At 38.4% G+C, this 20253-nt stretch overlaps 1 protein-coding gene across 1 annotated transcript in view; it reads left to right on the top strand.

Annotated features, from left to right (window-relative positions):
- The window catches only part of stt3b (STT3 oligosaccharyltransferase complex catalytic subunit B), a 117091-nt gene that overhangs the window by 64820 nt on the left and 32018 nt on the right, over window positions 1-20253 (top strand). Inside the window, exons 4-7 of the mRNA XM_060849922.1 lie at window positions 4910-4975; window positions 7410-7509; window positions 16974-17072; window positions 19660-19806. Of these exons, the coding sequence (XP_060705905.1) occupies window positions 4910-4975; window positions 7410-7509; window positions 16974-17072; window positions 19660-19806 (412 nt within the window). The remainder of the gene's footprint in view (window positions 1-4909; window positions 4976-7409; window positions 7510-16973; window positions 17073-19659; window positions 19807-20253) is intronic.

The raw sequence follows: 20253 nt of genomic DNA, 5'->3' as shown, positions 1-20253 counted from the left end.
ACAGGTGGTTTAAGATAACGGGTACAATTCTAAAGAGGTTGCAGGCACAGAGGACCTACATGTATGCGCACAGATTGAGCGTGGTAAAATGAGTAAAGAGAGAAATTAATAAAGCATACAGTACCCAAGGTTTTCATCATGTGCACATCAAGGACAAGCATGAGGAGTTGGTGCTGAACTTGTTTAACATTGGTTAGACCTCAGCTGGAGGAATGTATATAGATTCCAAGAGCCAGCATTGCAGGAAAATGGAATGCATTTGCGTTCAGAAACTTCACCAACGGAGATAGATAGAAGATGTTGAGACTGTTCATGGACAGAAGAAGGCTAAGTGGAGATCTGACAGAAGTTTTCAAAATTATGAGAAGGCTGGAAAGAGTATATGGGGCCAAGGAATCAAAAATTAGTGTATGGATTTTTTTATTTTTCAAAGAAGCAAACGTGATTTGAGAAATAACATTTTCACTGTTGTTTGAGTCTGGAATGCACTCCTTTGAAGTGGTGTTCTGTTGAGGAATTCAAGAGGATCTTGTTTCTGTTTAAATTATCCAGTCTGCAAGGTTATGAGAAATGGGCAAGACGGTGACTCTAGGTCATGACATTTTTTTTTTGGAAAGACAAAGCAGTCACCATGAGTCTTTGCACCACAATGTTTCTGCAATTCTGTAAAGTTATTGTACAATTCTCTGTTCATGAAAAAAATCTTACTATTTATCACTCATCCTTCAGGGAAGAAAATTTGCCATTCCTCCCTGTCTTTGGTCTACTTATAGCTTGCAGCAATGTGGGTAACTCTAAATTGCCCTTCAAAATTACCTAGCAAGCAACTCTCTTGTATCAAACTACTACAGCAAGTTTTTCCATGTCATGGCATAGATAAAAAAAAAATTGAATAAAAATGAATTTCCTGTGAATTTCATGGATGTAAACCATGAAACAATATCTGATAATAGTAATTGTATCCCTGTGTTGATTGTATTGCTAGAAAGGAGGGTGAGGAAATTATACTGTGTAGAGATTAGTTTAGTTATTAACTTTTGGGTGGCTCTCTTAAGTTGCAATTTAGCACTTTGATCACCAGCAATATCAATGGTAAATCCTGCAGGACTTCACCTAGTATTGTATGGCTTGTAGAAGAATCTAATTGTCATGGTCATTGCACAAAACGTTTGCCACCTTCAGTTAAACTGTTTTGAAATCATATTAAGATTATTACAAATATCTGATCTCTGAATTCTTCAGCAATTACAAAGTATTTGAGCTGCAATCTTTACAATGTCATCAACTTTTATTATAACATTAATGACTGCTTTGTCACAACTAGTCTTCAATTCTGTAATAAACATCCACTTATGTAATTGAGTTTCTGCATAGGCAAGTAGTCAGCTAAAGCTTGATGCTTTACCACTCAGAAAAATGATTGTGTTTTTTTCATACAGGAAATTAAGTTCCTTAAGACAAGAAAATGGATGTGGTACTTTGTGATTGCAATTGCATTAGTACTCCAGAAGCCTAGACTAATAATCTGGAAGTGTGATGACCAAATCTCTCTGGATGATTGGGAATCTAGATCAATTGTCTGTATCTGGAATAAACATCTTGTGTTTATAGATTAGATTCCCCACAATGTGGAAACAGGCCATTTGGCCCAACAAGTGCACACCGACCCTCCCACTCAAGAGTATCCCACCCATACCCATTTCACTCTGACTAATGCGCCTAGCTCTATTGGCAGTTTAGTTTAGCCAATTCACCTGATGTGCACATCTTTGGACAGTGGAAGGAAGCCAGAGCACCTGGAGGAAACCCACACAGACATGAGGAGAATGTGCAAACTCCACGCGCACAGTCCCCCAGGGCAGGAATTGAACCCGGGGCCCTGCTGCTGAGAGGCAGCAGTGCTAACTATTGAGCCACCATGCCGGCCAATAAATGTGACCATAAAACGACTGCATTGTCATTAAATCTCCAACTTGTATGCAAATAACTTTCCAAAAGTTAATCATAGAAACTTAGAACATGAGGGCAGGAGTAGGCCATTCAGCCCGTCAAGCCTGCTCTGCCATTCAGTACAAATGTGGCTAATCATTTAAATCCAGTTCTTGCTTTCTCCCCATATCTTTAATTCCTTTAGCCCTAAGAAGTATGTATAACTCCTTCTCAATGGTTAAGCTTCAGCTATTTTCTGTGGCAGAGAATTCCACAGGCTCTCCACTCTCTGGGTGTCCTAAATGGCTCAACCCGTATCCTGGTATTTTACTGCTAATTTTGTGTTATGGGGGTGGAGATAATGGGGCATGTTAATAGAGGTCTTTAACATCACCATGAAGTGGGAAGGAGATGATGGGGGAAGATCAATCTAGAGAAGTGGGCATACTTTTTGGCCAAAGTATCTGATACACAATTTTTTTGGATGTCTGGCCGCAAACCCTCATGAAAGGAAAATTATGCTGAAAATAAGATTTTTGTGCAGTAGTCAGCGGTTCATATCAAATGAGATTCTCCTTATCATGAGAGCTAAATGAAGGAGTCTTCTTGCAGGTTTGTGGATAAGGGCCATGAGCTGTGACAGAAGTGCCAGTGATTGGGGTTTTAATGTCTAAATGCCATTTAATGGTGAGAGATTATTTGCCATTTGTTGCCATCATTTATGTTCTGTCTCAACACTCTTTTTTTTATACACTCAGGTGAAGATTTTCTAAGCCATTATATCACTCCTCAGTTTCCATCCTTTGCCAAGAATCTAAAACTTGGTCCACTGAATAGGACTTTGCCTATGCACATGAATAATTGTACATTTTATCAGTCCTTTTTTCAAGGAAGTAAATTTAAGTTTATCAGTTTCAAATTTCTTAGTTTTTAACTATTTTATTCCTTGAGACTTTACACTTTTCCAGATAGCCTTCCTTGATTTTGTTTTTTAATTAACTTGCATGGAAATGAAAATATCCTCATACTGTACTCCCTGTACACTTATGACTGTGTAGCCAAATATCATCTCCATTCTATCTGCAAGTTTGTTGATGACACCATTAACGTAGGCCGAATATCAAACCATGATGAGACAGAATACAAGAGAGAGAGAGAGTGTATGTTTGGTGTCATGGTGTAACAATATCAATCTCTCCCTCAATAGTCAGCTGATCATCAACGTCAGTAAGCAAAGAAGAGGATTTGCCACTATCAACATCAGTGGAGCTGAGCTGAAATGAAGTGAAGATGGTCAAATGCATCAACAATCTGCTCTGGACCACGCACTTTAAAGTGATGATCAAGAAGACACAACAACACCACCTCTTCCTCAGGAGTCTAAGGAAGTTCGGCACCAGGTTTTATAGATGCACCATAGAAAGCATTCTATCTGGATGCATCACAGCTTGATATGGCAACATTCTACCCAGGACCATACTGCCCAGAAACTAATAGAGTGTTATGAACGCAGCCCAATCCAACACGCAAACCAACCTTCCATCCATTGACACCACCTACACTTCTTGGTGCTCCGGAATGGCAGCCAGCATCCTCAAAGATCCCTTCCACCATGGTTATAATCTCTTCCAATCACTTCTGTCAGGCAGAAGATACAAAAGCTTAAATATGTGCACCAACAGGCTCAAGAACAGCTGCTTCCCCCACCATTATTAGAATTCTGAATGGACCTCTCAAGTTTCAAATCTAATGTTGATTTTGCTTTTTATGCACATTCTTTGCAGCCATAAACTTTGTATTCCTTGCTCTGTTCAATTGCCTTAATATCTTTGCATGTTATGATCTGCCTGTACTGCATGCAAAACAAAACTTTTCACTGTACCTAGGTACATGTGACAATACATCAAACAAAAATACAGATGAAAGGAAAAAGTGAATTACAGGAAGCAGTTGGTGCTTTTCCCTTAATGGCTAGTTAGTTAAGGAAAATATTTTTTGTATCTTAGCAGGAACATTGACATTTGGGTTGTTGCAAAGTCTAACTTACAATTTGCACATGACATGCTTTGTAGGAATCACTGAAATTCAGTTGTTTCTAATATTGAAGGAGAGTAATCGTTTGTGAACTTGAATATCTGAGAGGGGGACCAGGCTTCATCAGGCTGTTTGTCCCCATTATGCAAGTTATTTTTTGCTTTGAGACAAAAGATGATTGGCTAAATGCTGCACTTACACAGTGCCTGCATTTGTATGAAGTTCAGTCAGTGTTGACCTAGAAATGGAAGACTTTGTTTTAAAGTGCATGTTAGATTTTCATTAGATCTAGAGCATTTAGTGTGCTCAACATGTTCCAGCTCATTACTGCCTACCTGATTCCACTGCCTTCGTGATTAAATAAATGTATCATATGGTAAGCTTAAACAGTGACTTATTTTAATATTCAAAGGAACATCTTAACATCCCATCCTTGTATATTTCAGTGATTGTAGAAACAGAAGATCTTGTTACACATACCTTGCCCTGAGCAACCATGAAAAATGCTTACATTCAAAATTAAAATGAAAATTTATCGCTGTAATCCTGCTTCCTGGCGGCATCTCCACAACATATCAAATGGAAATGCAAAATTCTTCATAGATTTAAGGATAATATGTTGTAGAACCTTATAACAGCATGACTATTCAATACATACATACTCTTTTTGGTTTGGACACTGTCTAAACTGTATCCACTGATGTACATATCAGTAACATCGATAATACATGTTTTCTTTTCTAAATTCTGGCTTATTGGGTTTGTATGCTTGAATTCTTAAAACTCCAGTAGCTTTGAACCAAATTCAAAATCTATCTAGTTTGAGTTGCCTTCTAATATTGAAAAGTGAACTAATTGTATTGCAGGTATTGGAAAAGATCTATGGTAAGGTTTAATTTAAAATTGATGATCTTAATCGTTGTCTCTTGTGCATTTTTCACAACAGGTCAAGTCTGTAAAAACTGGCTCAGTTTTCTGGACAATATGTTGCTGCTTGTCCTACTTTTATATGGTAAGACAAGTTGAACTCTTTCATTATTCCCTGGAATTTTATCAAAGCTGAAAATAATTCAGTATGTTGCACTTCTATTATAGAATCCCTACAGTGTTGAAACAGGCCCTTTGGCCCAACAAGTCCACATCGCCCTCCAAAGTGTATCCCATCCAAACCCATTCCCCTACCTTATTACTCTACATTTTACCCCTGACAAATGCGCCTCATCTACACATCCCTGAACACTATGGGCAGTTTAGCATGGCCAGTTCACCTAACCTGCACATCTTTGGATTGTGGGAGGAAACCAGAGCACCCGGAGGAAACCTACAGACGTGGGGAGAATGTGCAAACTCCACACAGACAGTCGCCTGAGGTTGGAATTGAACCTGGGTCCCTAGCGCTGTGAGGCAGCAGTGCTAACCAGTGAACCACCACTATTTCATCTGTAGAGATTTCGAATGATTCAGCAAGATGATTGCATTGTTGTACTTCAAGTCTCTGAATCCCAGACTTGACTCATTTATCAAGTATGTTCTAGTTGGTGTCCTGCTCCTGAAGTGTTTTGATTTTATGGTATGCTTGGTCAAACCTAGTCATTAGAGCTGAAAGATGATTTTCAAAATCAGATATATAAGCATTCTTGCATCAAAATACACTGCATTTTTGTGTGTGAATATATGACTTTTGGGTAATCACTGAAAACTAATTCTCTCTGGGCAGCATTGATCTAGACAATTCCCTCAGCTACCTGTAGAGCACACAGATATCGAAAAAAAATTTCATGGAGAACTAAGGAACGCACCTAACAATATTATACTTCATAAGCATTTATTAGATTTTAATCTTTTCCTTTCCAAAATTTCATTTACTGATTAAACTCAGTAAGGCTAAAATTATGTTTTAAATAGTAGAGGCCTACTAATTGTTTGCAGTCAAATTAGTACCTTATTGCAACAGTACTTCTTTATATACGTTTCTGGTTATTCTTTCACCAAAGAGTTGTTCTGCGAAAAGCCACATAAACTACATTTGTAAAAATGGAGTATGCATTATAAATACCAATTTTGTCTAGAGTCTGGTCTTATGGCTGTTTGTAACTATATTAAATGTCTAATTGGGAACTATTTTCTTCTGAGTTGAAAAAGCAAATTTACATCTGATCAGCTCAATATTGAGAAATTTGTGCTCTATTTTCTTGAAATCTTGTCAAATAATTTCAGTATTTGTCATCAAAGAAAACAGCTTTCCAACTATCAATTATTGCTTAGGATTCAGGTTTCATAGTAAAAGTTACATTTGTGCTTGTATAGATACTGTGTAGACTAATATCTTCATCTACCAAATCAACATTGATGGATTTTTAATTCACATAACAGCTTTTCTAAAACTAATTTATTCAAATCTAGTGAACCTTCATTTTTTTTGGCACAGAGAATACCTTTTGAGTAAGTTGTATCAAATATTTATCCCTTCCATTTTGTCAACTTTAAGTCCTTAATTTCATCACCTCCCTTACATCAATCTGATCTCTCACTGAAACTATCTTAAGCTAGGGTAATGTTGTTGGACTCTCCTTGGTTTATGTTGTTTACATTTTCCTCAAAACCACCCCTTCTATCTTTCTTTACCATCAACTGTTGGTAGCTGTATGTCCGTAATATGCCTAATTTACTTCATGTGCACTAGGCACCACCCAATAAATAACTACAGCAGGCACATCCCCTAACTGACCAATTAAAGTAGTCCAGATAGACAATTATTGTAAATTTTAAACAAGAAAACACAAATTTGCTTGTAATTGATTTTTATGTCTCTTGTTATGCTGATCCAGAAAATGTTTCAGAATTCAGAAAGTTCATCATTTGTTCAATCTTTCTGCAAGATAGCTCAACCAAGGAACAATGTATCGTGATGCATCACACTACTCATTGATGCAAGTGTTCCTGAATAGAGTAGGAAATTAAATTACATCCATATTTTACAATGAGAATCTCCATTGTCCCAGAACAAGAAACCTGTACTGTTGGCATCATTCTGCATTCCAAATCAACCGTTCAATCAACAAAGCTAACCTCTATTATATGTCCAGCTTCAATGGTATTGTTTGCACAATCCATCGAATGACGTGTTATGGAGAGATGAGAGTTATCCTTTTTTCTTCAAGTCTAAGAATTTTTGTTGAACTTCAGAGTTCTATCTACTGCTCGGTCGGGATGACAAAACTCTTCCCCAAACCTACAAGATAAATACTGAAAGCATGAAGCCAGTGATGAAAGAACTAAATGAACTGAGACAGCTATATGTTATACTTCGTTAATCTGCTGTGAAATCTTCATAGTTTCAGTACTGGCCTTGTTGCTCATGGGAACGATCATTTTTCTTGCATTGTAGTTTTACTTGTATCTCATTTGAACTTTAGGTTTAATTACTTTTGTCCATTGATTTTCAGGTATCTGCATGGGGTGGTTATGTGTTCATTATCAACCTCATTCCGCTACATGTATTTGTATTGCTACTGATGCAGAGGTTCAGTAGAAGAATCTATATAGGTCAGTAAACTCTTCATGATTATTATTCTGTTCCAAAAAAAAACTCATATACTTATACCTCCGGTTAAGCCTTGGACAGTTGGATTAATTGTACACTTATAATTATGCTTTATTGATCATATTGATTTTAGGGTGTTCGTGATCACAGTTATCTAAGATAGGCAATGTACAATCTGTTGTAATTTTCCAGTGGCTTATTGAGAAGCAGTGGTTTCAATATGGTACATTAGCTAATTAGGCAAAGAAAAGAAATGTATGACCTGTGACAGATGTGAATGTTTTTTCATTCTTGGAGCCAGTTTGTAGAATGGAGGAAGACAAAGCACACTCCTACATCCTTTTGTGCTGGTCTTTGGTGGCTTGCCATCAATGCTCTGTCAATCACTTGTCTAACTCCTCTTGGCCAGCAGCCATGGAACAACCACGCCTGAGTCAGATGACTGTTGACCCATTTAAGCACCGCTATATCAAGGTTAGTTTTCACCTCGGGGACAAAAAAAACTCCTTATTTCCAGTGTACTACATTGATAATGGGATAGGATGGTGCTTGATAAAGCTTTGACAAGAGTCAGAACCTAGAAGATTATTATGCCTTCTTCTCTATTTTCGTTATAGAGATGAGTTTACATTTGCAAATGACTAGTTACTGATATAACAGTTAGATGAGACTGCATGTTGAGCAGGAAATATCAAATATGGAATACTGAGTTAACACAGGTTTAAGGGGATCCCCAATTCTCAACAGCCATGCTTGATTTCTTGTGACATTTCCAAGGGCACTGAAATTCAAGTATCATACTTATTCCTGTTGTCTCATTCCATTGTGGTTAGTAACCAAATAAAGCTGCAGTAGCTTCAAGCTAAAATAAAACAGACCACTTGAACATTACAACCGCGAAGAATGTTTTCAGGATTGAAGGAAATTCAGCTAACTTATGTAGTTTATTCAAGGTAGTTCCACACAATATCTGTCTTAATACAGATTGTGACAAAGGCACATCAGCAAAACTTGTGTCAGTAGAAAAACTACTGCTAAATATTGCCTACTAGTTCCCTGGACTGCATCGGTTACTGTGTCAAGAACACCGATGCATGGCAAATTGTCAAACAGTTGTTTTGAAGGAGAAAGATCTCTAATCAGAAAACAAAATCCTGGAGAAATTGTTTGTCAAATCATAAAATGCAGCTGGATTCCTTACAGTGTAAGAATTCTCTTTACAATGGCTCAAAGTCTTTTGGTGCTCTGTACATCAGGGTGACCAACTCTGAGGGAACAATATAAGAGTAACCTCTGGGAAAAAGTGCTGCTGATGCTGCATGAGGGATGGGAAGGGGAACATTGAGTTGAGAGATGGATATTGCTTAAAGGCTGCTTCCTTGATCCAGCAATGCTGTGGACACTGTTCTCTCAACTCCATATGGTTCTACAAAATGAGTGCATCTACATCTCTGCCTAAGTCCCCTCGCCTGACATACAAGATTTGAAACCAGCCACCCACCCCTCTTCCTCATTACAATGGCAGTTAAGTACAGTTTATTAGGGACACTTTTGGGGATTCTTCTTGGTGTGTTTCCAACTGAATTTAGTATGTGAACCAGTTAGCATTATTCAGTTGATCATGTTTCATTGTTTTGATGTGAATATGCTGTCAGGCCAACTAGGTGTGATTATGCCAGATATTTACATTTTGTAATGCTTTAATATGTGATGGATATGATTGCATACAGCTAGAATATCTGTTACAAGCTAACACTCAAATATATAAATGGTTGGTTAAATGGTCAGTGTGCGCATATGGTGAAATTGCTGCTGTTGTTTAGGTTTACAATAGTTTTGCATTTAAATAAACATAATTTTGCCAATAAAATTATTATAGCACTAAAAATAATACTCTCATCTAATGTCTTGTATCTATTCTCACTGTCACCCCATCTCTCAGATTTTTGTTTTATTGTTTGGCTTTAATTTGAAGTTATTCCCTTGCTCACATGTTTACTGTCATGGAAAAAGAGCCAACATCTGGCAAAACCTAGTAAATTACTTTACCTCCACAGCAGTCTACTTCCTGTGAATAATCATTGAAATACTCAGGCTGAATGATTGTTATTCCAAATAATATCCATAGGATATTGTATTTTCAAATGGGAAAGTGGTTTATAAGACATAAAAGGTCCCAACCTTTATAAATAGTGGCAGAGTATGAATGGAGGGGGATGGGTGGTTTGTGAACTTTTACTAAAGGAGACCAAACCACTGTTTCATAGAAAGTCCAGAACTGGATGCACTATTTAAGAGGGCTGTCGAAATGTTGAGAGGGTTCAGAAAAGATTTACAAGAATAAGGAATTTCAACCATGAGAATTAAATGGTAAAGCTGAGACTTCTCTCCTGGGAAGAGAAATTAGGAGGAGGTTTGATAGAGGTGCTCAAAGTCATGAAGGATCCAAGCGGAGTAAATATGGAGAAACTACTATTCTTAGAAGGGTCAAGAACCTGACCACCTGAGTTGCTTTTACGTAGAATCAGCACAGACACAATGTGCTCATTTGCCTCCACCTGTACTTTAACTAGCCTATGAATCCCTGACCAACCCTACTCTCTACTCATTAATGAACACTTTTAACATTTAGATCATTAATTGATGCTTTAACATTCAGTTTCTGGAAGGAGTTGTTTTTACTCTGATTTGCCAGAAGATGGCATTGGCATTGTATGCATGCATGACATTCAGATGATGCACTAGTTAAGGCATCTCATGTTTTTTTTTATAAAAGGGGTATTTCATTAATTTTAAGTTCCTATGTAGCAGTGACTTCAAAACATGTCAAAAAAAAAGCCATGTAAAATTAATGAAGTAACTCGTTAACATTACAATTGGTATTTATATATGAAATTGGATGTAATGAGTATTTCACCCTGGAATTAAGTAAACACTGCTTCTTTAGGAAATGCATCAGTGGATAATAAGACAGCAGTTGCAGACAATAGTGTTATTGAGATTAACATAAATCTGAAGCTTGAGCAGAAAATGGATGTGTTTTGAGTACAATGACAAGTGTTTTGAGTGTCATAATTTTAGTCCTGGAGGTTTTCAAAAATGGTTCAAATCTAGCCAACAGGATGTATTCTCTCCATCACTAATTTGGATGACAAGATGACTTTGAGAAGGAAATCCAATAATTTATTTGTTGGCAAGTGATTATTTTGCCAAGTGATATTATGCAATAATAATAGAAAATAGAGTTTGTGAAATTCATACTGCAGATTTTCAGTATTTGCCACAATTTTTCAAATGACCACTGCCTTGATATGACCATGTAATTTATATATGCACAAAACGTACAATTCCTGATGAAAGGTTTATGCCCAAAACATTGATTCTCTTACTCCTCGGATGCTGCCTGACCAGTTGTGCTTTTCCAGCACCATACTCTTCAACTATTTCTCTCTCGTGCTTTGAGCCAAAACCTTTTAATCCCTTCAGTCAGTTACCACGTATAATTTATTTTGAGCCAATATACATTACCACTAAAGTGTAAACAGATTTGTCAAGTAAAATGCCCGTGCAGTAATGCATAATATGCTCCACATTTTGTGCAGACTTTAAAAGTGCAGAATAAATAAAGATTGAAATACATTGGGGTTCTAAACTTCTCACGTTTTGTACTTCAGCCTTTGATCTCCTTGATACTGTTGTTTTATGGTCAATGCATGGTGTTTTGAATTGCTAATATTTAAAGGCAAGTAATTTTTACATAAAATGTATGCTGTCACGTTTTCTTCAAGATCCTCTGCCCAGTGTGGTGATGAGGTTAAAAGATCCAAAGAAATGTTAGATTGGTGTGTTCCCTTTGTCATAGAGTTTCCTGAGTCTATCCTTTGGCACAACTAGAAACTTATTAAGAATACTTCATGAAGAGCATGAGTCATAGAGATGTACAGCATGGAAACAGACTCTTCGGTCCAACCTGTCCATGCTGACCAGAGATTCCAACCCAATCTAGTCCCACCTGCCAGCACCCAGCCCATATCCTTCCAAACCCTTGCTATTCATATACCCATTCAAATGCCTCTTAAATGTTGCAGTTGTACCAGCCTCCACCACTTCCTCTGGCAGCTCATTCCATACACATACCACCCTCTGTGTGGAAAAAGTTGCCCCTTAGGTCTCTTTTATATCTTTCCCCTCTCACCCTAAACCTATGCCCTCTAGTTCTGGACTCCCCGACCCCAGAGAAAAGACTTTGTCTATTGATCCTATCCATGCCCCTCATAATTTTGGAAACCTCTATAAGGTCACTCCTTAGCCTCCGACACTCCAGGGAAAACAGCCCCAGCCTGTTCAGCTTCTCCCTATAGCTCAAAGCCTCCAACCCTGCTAACATCCTTGTAAATCTTTTCTGAAGCCTTTCAAGTTTCACAACATTTTTCCGATAGGAAGGAGACCAGAATTGCACGCAATATTCCAACAGTAGCCTAACCAATGTCCTGTACAGCGGCAACATGACCTCCCAACCCCTGTACTCAATACTCTTGACTAATAAAGGAAAGCATGCCAAATGCCTTCTTCACTATCCTATCTACCTGAGACTCCACTTTCAAGGAGTTATGAATCTGCGCTCCAAGGTCTCTTTGTTCAGCAACACTCCCTAGGACCTTACCATTAAGTGTATAAGTCCTGCTAAGATTTGCTTTCCCAAAATGCAGCACCTTGCATTTGTCTGAATTAAACTCCATCTGAAATTGGAGCAAAAGTAGACCATTCAGCCACTCAAGCGTTCACCACTATTCTATAAGATCATGGTTGATCTGCCCCAGGCTTAAGCCCCTATTTCCTGCCACTGAATGTTTCAATATTTCAAAAACCTGTCTCCGACCTCTTTAAATATTTTGTGATCTAGCCTCCACAATTTTCAGAGGTAGAGAATCTCACATATTCAGCCTTTTAAATAGTAGTCTATCTTTTGATTCTTCCTATCAAGACCTCTCCCTTCTACATTAGTGTCCACCTGCCAAGTTTTAGCTCACTCATTCAGCCTATGTCCCCTTGCAAATTCTTTGTCATCACCACAAATGCCCTTCTACCTGTTTTTGCATTAGCAGCAAATTTGAATGTATTACACCCTGTCCCCTCTCCGAGACATTAATATATATTGAAATAATTAAGGTTATATGAATATCCACTAGTTGAAACTTTCTAACCCGAAAAGGACCCGTTATGGGGCCAAATAGGGTCATCCCAAATACACTACATCTCCTTTATCTCTTGTTATATTCTCAAAGAACTCTAGAATATTTCACTAATCAAACATGATTTTCCTTTCACAGAATGAATTTGACTCTGTTCTGTTGTTAAGCTTTTCTAAATGTCCTGCTACTTTTTCATTAATAATGTAATGGAGTGTTTTCCCAGCAACAGATGTTAACCATTTAATATCCTTTTCTGAATAATTGTGCAGAATGAAATATATGTCAGATAATCCATACAGTTTGAAACCACTGCTTCCTTGCATAACATGAAAACTAAAGCTGGCCACGTCAGTTCTGTGAAGGGCCTGTGGAATTCTTTGCAATACAGAAAGGTACAAGGCTCAGACTACTTTTACTGAAAGCTTGTTGGAGACCTATATAGTACAAATTCAAGTAAGGGAATTATTTTCTTTAAAGCTAGAGGAAATGAACTAATTAGCATGTAACACTTGCTTCACAAGTTCCCTGAAGAACACTACAGTTGGCCTCATAACAGGCTGTTTGATCTAGAAATAGATTGAATTTATTAGAAGGTGCAGTGAATTATATGTGAAACAAAGATTCAAAACCTGGAAGTCTGTTAGTGTAATAGTCGTAGAGATGTACGGCACAGAAACAGACCCTTCGGTCCAACCTGTCCATGCTGACCAGATATCCCAACCCAATCTAGTCCTACCTGCCAGCACCCAGCCCATATCCCTCCAAACCCTTTCTATTCATAAACCCATCCAAATGCCTCTTAAATTTTGCAATTGTACCAGCCTCTGCCACTTCCTCTGGCAGCTCATTCCATGCATGTACCACCCTCTGTGTGAAGAACTTACTCCTTAGATCTCTTTTATATCTTTCTCCTCTCTTCCTAAACCTATGCCGTCTAGTTCTGGACTCCCCCACCCCAGAGAAAAGACTTTGTCTATTTATCCTATCCATGCCCCTCATGATTTTATAAACTTCTATAAGGTCACCCCTCAGCCTCCTACGCTCTATGGGAAACAATCCCAGCTTATTCAGCCTCTCTCTATAGCTCAAACCCTCCAACCCTGGCAACGTCCTTGTAGATCTTTTGTGAACCCTTTCAAGTCTCTCAACATCTTTCCGTTGAGAATATTGCACGCAATATTCCAACAGTGGTCTAACCAATGTCCCATACAGCCACAACATGACTTCCCAACTCCTGTACTCAATAATCTGACCGATAAAGGAAAGCATACCAAATGCTGCCTCCACTATTCTATCTACCTGCGATTCCACTTTCAAGGAGCTATGAACCTGCACTCCAAGTCTCTTTGTTCAGCAATACTCTCCAGGATCTTACTGTTAAGTGCTCAAGTCCTGCTAAGAATGTTATTTTTGAAAACAAGCCCAATTCTCCAGAGCTTCTACCTAATGTGATTGCGCTTGAGAATGCAGGGTAATTCACTTGTCCCAGAGCTTTTGTAAACTGTGTAAAACAGGTCACCTCATAGTCATTCTCTTTGAGGAACTGAAATTTTGTTTTGCAAAATTGTCTTGTAGTATCACCAACCTGCTTCATGTCATGTTCCTGAAGAATGGAGCATGATCCAGTACATGTTGGCCCATGTGCTAGCATTGTTTCCTATTTCTTTGTTTTCGGAAACATGAAAGCTGACAGTTCTGATGCCCCCTTTGTGTATAATATCTGCGCACAGTTTTACAATCAGAATGAACCAAAGTTTGGCCATTAAGTCTGAGCAAATTGAAAAATAAGACCTTTTTCCAGCACTAACTGTATTACTGTGTTTTAACGGATTTTACCTACTTGTAGGCAAATCTGAAAGCAAAGCCATTTCTATGGCTTTCTTGAAGCTCCATTTGACATGAATTCCTGGATGGGCACCATGCAGTAAAACTTGTCATGGTTTTACTGTAATACTATTTATTCAAATATTCTACAAATGTGACTAACTTTTTAAATGGTCTGATATCAATAGTACTTGTAATGTGAAGACACATGCTTTGTCCACATCAAACTGTCTCATAACTATATTCTCTTGACGGATGTTGCCTGACTGCTGAGTTTCTCTAACACTTTCTGCTCTTGTTTGCTTCAGAGCTCTAGTGCCTGCAATACTTTTGTTTTAATACAATAGCAATGACATTTTACAGTATATTAATGAAAGAAGCAATGAAGCTGCATTTCTATCTCTTCTATCATGTACTCATCATAGAATCATAGGAACCCCTACAGTGTGTGAGCAGACCATTCAGCTGATCAAGTCCATGCCAACCCTCTACAGATAACACCTCCCCTACATCACCCTGCATTTCTCACAATTAGTCCACCTAGCCTGCAAATCATGGGCAATTTAGCATGGCCAGTACACTTAACTAGCATATCTTTGGACTGTGGGAGTAAACCGCAACACCCGGCTGAAGCCCATGCAGATATTGGGAGAATGTGCAAATTCCGCAGGTTAAGGGTGGAATCGAATCTGGGTCCCAGGCTCTGTGAGGCAGCAGTGCTCACCACTGAGCCAACATGCCACCCACGTGAAAATTGCTTTATAGCCAATATAGTCCCTATGATGAGCAGCTGCAATTGTAGATTGACAGAAAAACCGTTTTGTATACAGCAAGCTCCTGCAAAGAGCAGTGAAATGAACCATCAGATATCATTTTGGTTATATTTGTTTAAGCATCAGGACATCAACAGCTCATTTGCATTTTGAATAGTGCAATATGATTCCTGCATCCACCTGAAAAGGCAAAAGAGGGCCTTAGTTTGATGTCTTTGATTGCAAATTGAGTTTGCCATGATATCTGTCACATTTCAGCAATCTGAAAAACAAAACTTCCTGCTTTTCAATTGACCTTAATCTGTCAACATTTAATACATTTAAAACAGTTTACTTGCTGACTGAATCAGTCTCCTGTTTTCTTCTATTGCAGATTGGTCACTGTCTCAACTATATAAAAAGAATATATCAATGTAGCATCAGAAAACTCCTATCTTATATGATATGACAGAATGGTATCAGAACGAATGTAGCAAATCTTGTATATCACAAGAAAGATGGCTTTAATTTATAAAAGTGTTTTGTACCTTTGTCTGATTTCTTAAATTCATTCGCAGATAAATTTAGAAAGATTATTATAATCCTAACATCCATATGTCTTAATGTTTGTTTAAAACAAAATGTTTCCCACTCCATGATACCTTAATAATTTAAGTTTACTTATAAAAATTGTCTATAAAGTGTTACAACTGAAATGGTAGGAGTTCACAGTCTTTCTGTAGTTCCACCGCGCCATAGATCACAATGTAAATTAAATTATTTTGTCCAATATGATTAATTCATAATTTGTTCCAAATATGATTTCTGTGTTAGATCTGGAATTAAAAATAGCCATCAACCAGTTTTCTTAAAGAAGCACAATTATTGCTTCATTATAAAATAAAACTTATTCACTGAAGTTTAATTATGAGAGTTTAAATATGAGCCCTTCTAAACAACCTAAAATATGCTTGCACAAGATAAAGGAGGGGGTAGAGGGTGGGAAAGGTTTGTTTCTGCAGAGATTCACTTTTCATCAATAAAACAGTATCCAGACAAAACGATCATAAAACAAGGCAAGTAGTTTCTAAGAAATGAGTACAAGCAATAGCTAAAGTTAGACAGTGAGGCATTGGGAAAACACAGCAGGTCAGGCAGCATCTGAGGAGCAGTAGAATTGACTTCATTAGGAATAGGGCTTATGCCTGAAACATTGATTCTCCTGCTCCTCGGATACTGACTGGCCCACTGTGCATTTCCAGGGCCCCACACACGACTCTGATCCCCAGCATCTGCAGTCCTCACTTTCTGCTAATAGATAAAGTTATGTGATTTTCCAGAATTGTATTTGAAAAACTAATGTTCTGGTGATCTTACATTGATTTAAAAAATTCAACTTTCCATAGAAAGATTGCACAAAACATGAAACGACTCAATCTTTTTGCACTTCTTCAAAATTCCTCTAAAATAACTAAACAAAAGCTCTTCATAACCAAAACTAATTGTATATCTTAATTTCTAATCCCAGGTTTTATTTTAGTGGTGACCATCTGTGTGCCACTATGGAGGATTTTCTGGAATTTGAATACGTAACCATGTTCCTAAGAAGTATCCTTTTGGAAACATGTTTTTTCCTGTGTTGGATTTAGAGCAGTGATAGTGATATTTTTTTTTACATTGTTATTTTTTTTAATACAGCTTACAGCACCTTCTACATTGTGGGCTTAATATTATCAATGCAAGTACCTTTTGTGGGGTTTCAACCGATTCGAACCAGTGAGCACATGGCAGCAGCAGGTGAGTGGCTTGATTTTTAAATACAGAATCTCTTTAACTCTGGACTCTGTTATCCTGAATACAAGCTGTACAAGTGTGATAGATCAATATCTCAAGTTTTATTAATTTGGGTTTCATTATGCCTGAGTGCATTTGTTTTCCTTCCTGCAGTTCCTTCAAAAAAGCAATTCGTATAAGAAAGGAACGTTGTGTACCCTATCTCATGATGTCAAGCATGTGGTTTTTTTTAATCAGCATCATAAATATGCTTTCATGATGGAGTCAGTACCAAGCAGAGAATTCACCTTTACAGTTCTGATGCAACTTGTAGACAAGGTCTGCTTCCTAAATAATACTTCCTTGCGCCCAGATGCAGCAACCCTGATGAGTCGCTGTTCCCCGGACTAAAATACTTAGCAGTGAAATCCATCCAAACTACCTGCCACGTGAGTTCACCTCCACAATTCTGACAGCTGTCTGCCACCCACCGCATGCAGAAGTGAAGAGCGCACTTAGTGAAGTATACAACACTAGAAATTTTCTTCGGGGAACACCTCGAAGCCTTGTTCATCATAGCCAGTGACTTCAACCAGGCCAAACTCAAGGATGTGCTACCAAAATTTCATCATGTCTCCTGACCCCTCCGAGGTCCAAACATCCTCAAACAACTCAGCGACCAACCTTAAATGAGTGTGCCACTACCGTTACAGACTTCTTTCTTAAGTGCGTAGATGACAGTGTGCTGAAGACATTAATCCAAACGTTCCCCAACCGAAAGCTATGGATGAACCAGGAAATTGACTCCTACTGATGTCCAGGTCTGACGCATTCAAAGAGTGCAACCTAGATCGATACAGAAAGTAAAGGAATGACCTTTGGAAGGTCATCAAGGACGTCAAGAGGCAAAACCAAACTAAGCTTGGTACCAGACTAACCCCCATATGGGTGCCCATCATTTGTGGTAAGGCTTACACAACATAACCGGCTACAAAGCGTAGTAGAACAGAATCACAGGTAGCAGTACATTCCTACTTGATGTGTTCATTGCAATCTATGCTAGCTTTGAACAGAAGGGCAGTGAGATGATATCACCTGCCCCATCAGTCTTGCTCGTGCCTGTAGTCTTGGTCACCAACGCAAACACTAGATCGGCTGCCTTAACGATGAACCAACGTGAAAGCAACTGGCCCAGTTGGAGTCCCGGGCTGTGCACTCAGATCCTTTGCAGACCAGCTGGAAAGAATATTCGCAGTATCTTCAATCTCTCCTGATTATGATCTGAAGTCCCCAGCTGTTTCAAGAAGATCATCATTATTCCAGTGCCAAAGATAAATCACGTGTGCCTCAAGGACCGCTGCCCAGTGCCTCTGATATCCATTATGAAGTGATTTGAGAAGTTGGTCACCTACCGGTTCAACAGGTCAATGGCAGACACCAGCTCCCTGACCCTACACTCATCACTCAAACATCTGGACAACAAGGTTACCTGTGTCAGGCTACTACATATTGACTACAGGTCTGCCTTCAACACCGTAATTCTAAACAAGCTCTTCTCTAAACTCTGTGACCTATGTCTCTACTCCCTGCTCTGTAACTAGATTCTCAACTTATTGATCAACAGACTCCAGTTAGAATAGGCGACAACACCTCCTCCATAATAACCCTCAACGCCAGTACCCTGCATGGCTGAGTACTCAGCCTCCTACTATACTGTTTGTACACACACGAGTGTTTAACTAAATTCCACACCAACTCCATTTACAAATTTTCTGAAGACTCCATCATTGTAGGTCAAATCTCAAACAATGATAAAACAAAGTAGGTAGAGTGTTCAAAGGCATGGTATTAAGACAGCGATCTCTCCTCCAACATCAGCAAAGGGAAAGAACTGTTAATTGACTTGAGGAAGCAAAGTGGAGGGCACTCCCTGTCTGCGTCAATGTGTGGAGGTCGAGATGGTCGAGAGCATCAAGTTCCAGGGAGTGATGATCACCAACAATCTGACCTGGTCTGTCCATTTTAACACTACTGTCAAGAAAGCACAGCAACACTTCTACCTCCTCAAAAAGCTAAGGAGATTCAGCATATCCATAAAGACTCTTACAATGTTTTATAGAATGCTTTCTATGGTATATCTGTCTGGATGTATCACAGCGTGGTATGGCACTTGCCAAGACTGAAAGAAATTAGAGTTGTGAACACAGACCGGTCCATCACGCAAACCAGCCTCCCCTTTGTTGAATTCATCTATACTTCCTTCTGCATTGAGAAAGCAACTAACATAATCAAAGACCCCTCCCACCCGGTTATATTGTCTTCCACTGTCCCTTCACAGATTCCATTGCCATGCGACTCTTAACTTTTCACTAGTTAAGATGAGCGACATTGTCCTGTACCCACTCAGAAACTTTCTATCTGATGACTTTATGAATAACAAGTTTGTTTTATGACCTCAACTAGCCAAGAACCTTTAAAGGAAAATGTCTGATATTTTGATTAAATTTACGTAAATATTGGACAAATTAACTATTTTTTGTTAAGTTTGATCATGTGTATTTATTAATTGAGGAATGCAAATCATTTTAACTTTTCATCCTCTTGCATTCAGGTGTATTTGCCCTGATGCAAGCTTATGCCTTCTTACAGTATCTGAGAGACAGGCTGACGAAGCAGGAGTTCCAGACATTGTTTTTCTTGGGGGTGTCTCTTGCTGCTGGAGTTGTGTTTCTGAGTGTTATTTATTTAACTTACACTGGTGAGTTCGCATGCAAAGTATCATTTTATCATTCTTGTTCCTCCCCCTTCATTATGATTGTAGTACCAGACACACAAGTAGAAAGACTTCATTTTCATGACGAGAGATTGTAATTCATGCTTAATTTTCTGGTATAGCGTTGCATTAATTAGATTCTTTAACATTGCTCAATCTAGATTGAACATCTGATCGTGATTGTCAAAGTAAGACATGATTGAGATATTGTTTGTGAAATGTACTCTTGCCGCTTTTCCTGAATTCACAGGATCCTGCTCCATAGCTATTGTAGGCAGTCTGGTAACTTAAACTTTAAAGACCTCTAGGTCAGTACGTAAAAGGAACCCAAATCTATTGCCAACTTGTAAGTAGGCAGAAATTAAGTAGTGGAATGTGTGTTATTAAGGACAAAGGGAATAATCTATACTAAAAGATAGGGCAAGGCTAGAA

This window comes from Hemiscyllium ocellatum, chromosome 34 (genome assembly GCF_020745735.1).
Source record: "Hemiscyllium ocellatum isolate sHemOce1 chromosome 34, sHemOce1.pat.X.cur, whole genome shotgun sequence".
NCBI lineage: Eukaryota > Metazoa > Chordata > Chondrichthyes > Orectolobiformes > Hemiscylliidae > Hemiscyllium > Hemiscyllium ocellatum.
Note: the sequence above shows the minus strand (reverse complement) of the source record. Positions and strands in the feature narration are given on the sequence as shown.